At 51.7% G+C, this 8120-nt stretch overlaps 1 protein-coding gene across 1 annotated transcript; it reads left to right on the top strand.

Annotated features, from left to right (window-relative positions):
* Positions 1 to 1619: 1619 nt before the first annotated feature.
* On the top strand, positions 1620 to 7777 carry LOC120414443 (nucleoporin Nup188). Its single transcript, XM_039575631.2, has 4 exons — positions 1620 to 1789; positions 1880 to 6287; positions 6349 to 6729; positions 6792 to 7777. The coding sequence occupies exons 1-4, from the start codon at positions 1764 to 1766 to the stop codon at positions 7695 to 7697; spliced, it is 5721 nt and encodes a 1906-aa protein (XP_039431565.1). The 5' UTR covers positions 1620 to 1763; the 3' UTR covers positions 7698 to 7777.
* The last annotated feature ends 343 nt before the right edge of the window (positions 7778 to 8120 follow it).

Below are 8120 nucleotides of genomic sequence, written 5' to 3'. Positions count from 1 at the left end.
TGTTTACACATTGTCATTGGACTAATTCCCGGCAAACTTATTTGGAAAACCGCGTTGAACTTGAATAACCTACTTATAACGCATAGAATAACGTTTACCCAAAATTGGGTCATCCGAAACGAAAATTCACTCCGTATCGTAATTACAGACATAGATTATTAATCAAGTAGATGTCCCACTTGGAAGTTGCTCCATATACCCAGTTGGCGACACCCCTTTAGCGCTCTGCGCGCCACCACAGTCAAGTTACAGGTACTAAATTGCCAAACAAAATCGTAGCACTCTATGGACATTCTTACCAAAAGTTTGTTGACAACTGTCCTGGCAACTGTCACTCTTTCTGATTTGCTGTTTGTGGAAAAAATCCTGATGGTAGCTGCGAGCGAGATTCAGCGGACGCAAAATATCCTCGAGATGCGCAAATATGGTCCAGCAATCAACACCATTGTGCCAATTGCAATGGCCGGTGCGACCACCGGAAAGAGGAACCAGATTTGTTCAGCAAGCCAACTACTTGGACAAACACGGTCAAGTTCCCTGATTTGACGACCATTTGTCGGATGATGAACCGGATAAGAACCTACGTCTAACGTTTCGTCGATCGTAGGGAGCCTTAGCGATGAACGGTTGTGAGGCGCCTAATGAAGGACCGGAAGTTAAAGGCGGAAATGACGATAAGATGAAACCACCGATTACCTGGTTGATAAGGCCGCTGTCCGCGGTTCTCATCTCCTCTGTCGTATGGCAACAACCTAATCTAACCTAGCCCCGTTACTGGCGGAATACTCCAGTGAATATACCCTATGAATTCTGAAATTGTGAAAAATGTTCACTACAATAATAATAATAAAGTGTGTATTTTTTATTTCCTCAAGTTTAAATATAAAACATACATAATTCTTCATTTTGCTGTAATGCTGGCACAGACATCGCATGGCTTTATACACTGTTTTAAAACGTGATTTCAAGGAGAATCGTAGAAGAATCTTCCACAGCAGAGGTCAGCATTTTCGTTGTCGAAAACGCTGGCTGGCTCGTGATTGTTCTGGCAAAGCTGGAAGCATCCGGTTCGCCGCTTGCGAATTCACCGAAGTTCCGTTTTGGTGACGGTCATCGTTTTCCGGGACATCACGAGGCTGTGAAAAACAAAATAAGCCTTTTAATAAAGGATTCCTTTTGTTTTCCTTTTTTAACATTCACCTGCCTTATTTAACAGCAAAGCAGCATCCATTTGTTGTCGCCGCGAACCTGTTTCAACGTTGCCTCATTAATTAGCGGACGAGATTTTTTTCTAACACGATCGAAAATTTGCAAAGTCGGGAGAGTTTTGACATTTCTTGAAAACAGCAGTTGCTACTCGAGAGTTGCTTGGATATATCCACTGAGCATTGAACTGAAACTGAAGAGGATTTTTTTTTCAAGCGTTCCCAAAGGGTAAGTTAGTACCTGTGAATTGCCACCAGGTGTAATTTTGGCGTGGCGGTAGTGTCGCCAGCCCCAACAGGGGAGTGGCGTATCTATATATATTTAGTCTATGTTACAGACTAGTCCCATCTTCAAAACCGATGGGTAGTTGTACTAAAAGTTTTTTTTCGTCGATAGAAGCGTCAAACTGTCAAAACAACAAAAATCGCGAAAAAGCAGCAGGACGGGAGGCGGGTTTTTTTAAAAAAAAAAATTGTAATTTTACGCGTAAATTAACAAATTCGCAGTTTTCTTTGGAGTTGTTTCAAAGATCAGCCTCTGATTTCAGTTAACTCAACATGGAGGACGTTAACGGCGACGTAATGTAAGTTCAAAGTCGCATTAAATGCGGCAACGGCCGAGGCGCCCAAAGTTTGTTTACATCAACATAACCTCTCTCTCCCTCTCCCGGCAGTCAGTGGAAGAAGCTGTGGCAGCTGATTTCGGGCATCCACTACGAGACGCCGTCCGCCGTCGTGCGGGACAAGCTGCTGGACGTGTCGAAGGAGCTCACGGATGGGCTGGTGCAGTTCCGGAAGGCCGGCTCGGACAAGGGCTCCGCCGAGCGGCTGCAGAAGATGATGAAGGAGCGCAAGCAGGAGAAGCTGCTGGGTTTCGCGACCAAGCTGTACCAGTTTCTGGACATTGACGCCGTCCAGTCGTGGAACATTTTGTGCTTTTATCTGGTGAATGAGTACCGCGGGCCGGCGAATGCGCTGGCGGATTACATCTCGACGGAGAGTTCGATGCTGAGCTTGCTGAACGAGATTTGGGCGTACTATTCGTTGGAGCGGATGGTGATGCTGAAGATTGTGAAGAATTTGCTTGAGTTTTACAACTCGGGGAGCCATCCGTACTCGCGGGAGTACAAGTCGGTGGTGGATAAGATTGGGTTTGCGAATTTGCGCAAGTCGTACATTGGCCAGCTGGAGAGTTTGGTGAACGAGACGATGCCGGGCAAGCTGATTCCGGGCGATATGTTTAACAACCAGGCAAAGATGGTTGCGTGGTCGGAGCGGAAGATGCGGGAAGTTAACGAAACGTTGCACATTATATTGTTGATTATTCACTACGACGGCATTGGGGTGGAAGAGTTTGCGAGGTTGTTCAAGCTGTTCAAGGGGCATTCGTTTGGTCGAGTGCAGCAGTATCTGAACAATGGCAATGAAGCGCACAGCGATATGGTAAAGAGGATAACGTTCAGCGAGTTGGCCATCGTGTACCGAGCGTTGGATTTGAGCGAGAGTGCCGGAGACGAGCGTTGGATCGACGGTGTGATCAAGGCCTTGGACGGGGAGATTGTAACGATGCACACGTTTCCCGAGCACGGTCCGTTGCTGCTGGTGTGGATGCTGTTCAACTTTCGGCTGCAGAACCGATTGGACGACGACGATTTGTCCAGCCGATATCGTCAGTTTGGCTCGCGGGCGATTCAGTTGGGCGTTTTCGAATACCTGCTGGCCATGGTGCAGCACTCTACGTTCAACGATCACAGCATCGTTTGTCGCGTAACCAGGAAGGCCATCTTCAACCAGTTGGGATTCCTGTGTCAGCTGTTCGATTCGGATGGTTCTGTTGCGCAGCACGCTAAAATCTACGACCTGCTAAGCGAACTATTGCACAGTCCTTCGATCGCGGCAGAATTCTGCAAAAACGAAGACAATCCCGTCCGCTCGCTATTCGACACGACGTTGGAGAATTTCCCCGTAGATTTCACCCCACTGGCCATGATCGCGCACGCACTGGCCTCCGCCGGCACCAACCAGAACAAGTACATCCACGATCTGTTGGAAAACCTTCCAGTATACAGTGAGGTCTACAACCCGGACCACTACGAACTGCGCCCGTCCGCGATGAACGAAGACGAGTTCATCCTGGCGCACGATTACGTTCCCTTCCGGAAGATTGGTTACGTCGTCCCGCGTGGAACCTCCACGATCGTGATCGACAAGCGATCGCACACCCTAGCGCATTTCCGCACCAAGTTTAACTTTTACGCCGCACTTCATCGCGAGATCAACGAGCTGCTGTCGGACGCCCTCTCGTACACGCAGCTCAACGAGGATCGCATTCAGCGCATTACGACCGGACTGCGGTACCTGGCGGTGGCCGTGAAGCGCATCCACCAGCCGCACGAGATCAGCTCGGAGATGGTGCACCCGACGGAGATGGTGTTTGACATCTTGCTCAAGTTTAAGGTGATCCAGGCGCCGCCGATTGAACTGCTGGCGGAGTGCTTGAACGTTTGTGCCGCGCTGGTGCCGCTGTTTGAGCCGGAAATCTACGCCCGGGTGATCAATTTGAACATCCTGCCGACGGTGAACAACGCAAACTTGGATTTTAAAGACTACGCTGCGGGGACGAGCTTTGAGTCTAGTTTGATCGGATTCTACTTGGTGAATTACGAGAAGAATGCTGGAAAGTATTGCATCCTGATGGCGTACCTGAACTTCCTGAAGACGTACACAAAGTTGGGGAAGAATAATGTATTTGGTGTTGAACTGCCGGGGTTGATTTTCCTGTTGCGGGAGGTCTTCCCGCACGCCCACACCTGGCGCTTTGAGAACGAATCCGAGCGGCAGAAAATCTACGTTTTCATTCTGCAGTACCTGTTTGAAATCCTCCAGCTCTCACCGGAAGCCCTCAAGAACGACTACCCGCGGACGATCCTGCGCAACGTGTGCGTGTACAGTCTGCTCGACCTGGACAACGGCATGACGCTGCTCAAGTTTGTCGGCGTCGGTAACGCGTACCTCCAGTCCGTGATGGAGAACGAAACCAGCTGGATGATGGCGCCCGAGCAGAGCATGAACCAGCTGGTGCAACTCTCCATGACGATCCTCATGCAAATCCTGCGCCTCAAGCACCACGTCATCCCGGATCCAAAGCTGCTGTCCCCGCTCGAGTCCGCCATCTACACCCAGCCCAAGCAGCGGGACACCCTGCGGATCATCCCGGTCGTCACCGGCTACATGAACAACATCTTCAACCGCCGACTCCCAATTCTTTCCTGTCGCCTACTCCGACGCTTCTCGATCGAGTTCAAAATGTCACTCCTAGCTTGTCTCGACATGGAGCCCGACCAGATCCGGGTCATCTTCCTGCAGCGCCTGCGGGACGACCTGGAAAGTGACAACCTGAAAATTGCCGTGCTCGAGTTCGTAGAGGCGTGCATCCACAAGCAACCTGGTCTGACGGAAGCCTTCTTCAAGGTGCACTACGACAACGTCGAGCAGCGGCTCTTCCTGGGCGTGAAGCCGGGCAAGAAAAAGAACATCAGCGACGGCATCCCGACCTACATGGAGGAATATCTGGAGGCGATCTCGAGCGATCCGAAGAAGCTGGAGAGTCCGCTGCTGTCGCGGATCATGTCGCTGTTCCACGCGCTCTGGAAGAACAACATGCAGATACTGTGCAAGGATCTGCTCGAGAAGAAGACCTTCTGGAGTTCGCTGTGCAATCCGCTGTTCGGGAACATCAGCGAGAACGTCAAAGCGTACAGCCAGCTGTTTAACATCCTGGGGATCGAGCTGTTCAAAATAGACTCCGCCAAACAGGTCGACGAGGATCTGAAAAAAGTGTACGAAAAGTTTCTCGATTACGACGTGTTTTCGCGGTGGGTTCGCGCCGTATTCGACCTGCCCAAAACGACGGGGAAGGTCAATGACGACAGCTCGCTGTGCGCGTCACCGGTCGTCGACGAAACTCCCGAGTGGCTAAGCCGGCTGCAGTGCTTCAAAGATCTGCTGGTGTTACTCATTCGCAAGAAGGACACCGGCGTCCATCTCCCCGACCGCAGCAAGCGCTTCCTGGCGGACCAGTGCCTGAACGTGCTGCTCGAACGCGCCGAGTACGCCGACGATCTGCGTCCGTTTGTGATTCTGGCTGAACTCTACCTTGTCGTGTTGTCCGATTACGAGCACAAATACACCGAGAACGCCGAACAGGACGCCCAAGTCCTCACGAAGATCCAAGACCTGCTCAACGCACTCGCCATCAGCTACAAAGAGTTGCACCGCCGTGCCAAAGAGTCCATCCTGGCCATAGCCATCAAAACCGTGGAACTTCAAGCGGACCAACTCATCGAACACGACGCCATCATCTCGAGCGTCACCCGTTCCGCCGTCGACGTCGTCTGCCAGGAAGTGTACGACCTCGAAATCACCACCCGAATCGAACTCAAGTCCCCGAAAGCCCTCACACTAACACAACGAGACCAAGTCCCGCTCCTACTCGCGCTAACCCTCGTCAAAAAGCTCGTCCTGGTGTTCGAGGAGCACGAAAGCCCCCCGGCCCGTTGGCAGTGCTGGTTCGTGCGGGCCAAGGTCTTCCAGCGGCTGCTCAGCATCACCAGCACGCTGCTGCAGAACTACTCCCGGCGGAAGATCACCGCCGAGGTGCTCGAACTGTTGGTGGTGCTGGCCAAGAGCCGCCGCTGCTCGGCCGAAATGCTGCACTGCGACATCGGCGATTATCTGTGGCTGAAGCTGCTGCCGCCGAAGGAGCTGCTGCAGCGGCCGTACGTGATGCCCGATGAGACGGGCCACAAGTGGAAAACCCAGGACTGGTGGCCCATCTACACGAAGGGCATCGAGCTGGTGCAGGTGCTGCTGGGCCAGCATCGGCAGCGCTTCTTCAAGGATGCCATCTTTTTCGCCGGCATCCACGAGGAGTTCCTGATGGACTCGCTGCTGCTGGCGAAACAATCGATGGAGGGGAACGCTATCGCTCTGATCAAGGGCACGCTCGAGCTGCTTTGCGAGTTGGTCAACTACGAGAAGGAGTGGCGGCTGGAACATGGGCAGAGCTTGATCAATTTGATGGTGAGGAGTGTGGAATTTTCCTTCAGCAAAGATAGATTTTAACGATTGTTTTTTATTCTAGCGCTGCGTTCAAGTTTTGATGGACCACGCCGTATCGTTGCTGTATCGGCCGAAAATCTTGAAGCGTCTCGCCGAGGGACCATCGGTGCCGGATTTGAGCCACGAGCAGCACGACGACCCAAACGCCGTAGACACCTCGGACGAGCTCGTCACAGCGATGAACAACTCGGTGGAGATCGTAACGCTGTGCGCCAAGTGTCTGCTCAAGTTCAGCCCATCCCTGTTGAGTTTGCTGTGCGATGTGCACTTTTTGCCCGGCAAGTGGTACCCGTTGATCGAGATTCAGTTTGGTGTGCCCAAGATGAACGCCGAGAGTGCCTCCCAGTTGAGCTTTGGAACGGTGCTGCGAGCGGTTTGCATGTTCACCAAGGTGTTGAACGTGGTGAGTTGAGCCCTTGTTCAAAATAATTCAACCCAGAAATTGATCATTCTTCCCCCTTCCAGCAACACTACTCGTTCCAGGAGACCCCACTCAACCAACTTCCACCCTCGAAATCTGGCGAGTCGGACGGCTTCGACGTCACTCCCTCACTCTCCAACTCGGCCCTAGCTCGACTCAACAAGTCCGCTCTGGCCGCCGCCTCACCCGACGGAACCCCGTCCCGCCCGTCGAGCAGCGCACGCACACCCTTCTCCAAGTCCCTCTCGATGACCTCGGTGTCCAGCTTCACCTCTACCAACGCCATCGCCCTCTCCAACGAACTGCTCACCCACCTGGACTCCAAACTCTGCATCAGCGGCCTCGAGTTCGTACTCACGCTGCTAGCCTCCCAAAGCTTGCTCGCCCTCAAGGACGCAAACCTTTCCCAGCGTGAGAAGCAGCTCATCAAGCGCGAACTCAGCACCGAGCTGCTCATCTTCCACGATTTCGTCAAGAAGCGCATCCTCAAAGACTCCAAAGAGATCCTCACCCGTAAAAAGTACGGCTCCGTACCCATCCTCAACAGCTACGACGACGATGACGCAGACGACAATGAAGACGCGGACAGCCGGGCAAGCCCACTCCAACAAGCCCCGCCCAAGAAACCCGACCGCTCGATGCGGGTCAACGTGGTCCGGAAGCAGCACCTGCAGCAAACCGCTTCCACTCCCAAGATGTCCTCGTCGACGCCGGCCCCGCGTGGCATCCTAAAGCCGTCCACCTCGGGTCCGGTCAAGCGCGTTATGTTCGAGGACGGGTTGGAGGCCGGAATGAAGACGTTTGCGTACGCGATGCCCGAAGAGGATCCCATCTACTACGAGCCGGAGGAGAGCAAGTACACGGGGCTGTCGTACGTGCGGATCGTCGAGGAGGACTATCTGCATCTGTTGTCGAATTTGTTTTTGATTATATCGCAGAGCGAGAATTGAACGGCTTTGGAGGGTAGACCCGTATCGTGTGTTCCGTTGCGATGTGACATTTTTTTCTTGTTGAATAAATTTCTTTTTAAGCCAAATGTGAAAAGTTTTTATCTGTTTGCTACCAACTCTTGCTTATACATTTTCAATACAGTCCAGACTCTATTATTCGAAGGTTTGTATGGGACTTTGGATAATCGAATTACGAACAAAAAAAATATTGTTTTATATGTTTCCTAATTTTAAAATCAAATTCGAATTCTGCGACTCCATTTTAGTCAAATTTGAATAGTTGATTTTCTTAAAAAATATAAAATGACCGATTCTTAGCACTTGTTTACCAACCAGTCATTCTTTCAAGTTGAACTTTGGATGGTACTGATAGTTTTCCATGTTTTCCAACTATTTGAACCACACAAAAAAACATATTTCAAC

This window comes from Culex pipiens, chromosome 3, assembly GCF_016801865.2.
Source record: "Culex pipiens pallens isolate TS chromosome 3, TS_CPP_V2, whole genome shotgun sequence".
NCBI lineage: Eukaryota > Metazoa > Arthropoda > Insecta > Diptera > Culicidae > Culex > Culex pipiens.
The sequence above is the reverse complement of the archived record's forward strand: the minus strand, read 5'-3'. Positions and strand labels throughout refer to the sequence as shown.

What these genes read in the sequence shown, in the direction of transcription:
- LOC120414443 (XM_039575631.2), top strand. Translation starts at nt 1,764, where the DNA reads ATGGAGGACGTTAACGGCGACGTAAT. An exon ending in AGAGCTTGATCAATTTGATG is followed by an intron (nt 6,288 to 6,348) that starts GTGAGGAGTGTG and finishes TTTTTATTCTAG; the next exon opens with CGCTGCGTTCAAGTTTTGAT. An exon ending in TCACCAAGGTGTTGAACGTG is followed by an intron (nt 6,730 to 6,791) that starts GTGAGTTGAGCC and finishes TCCCCCTTCCAG; the next exon opens with CAACACTACTCGTTCCAGGA.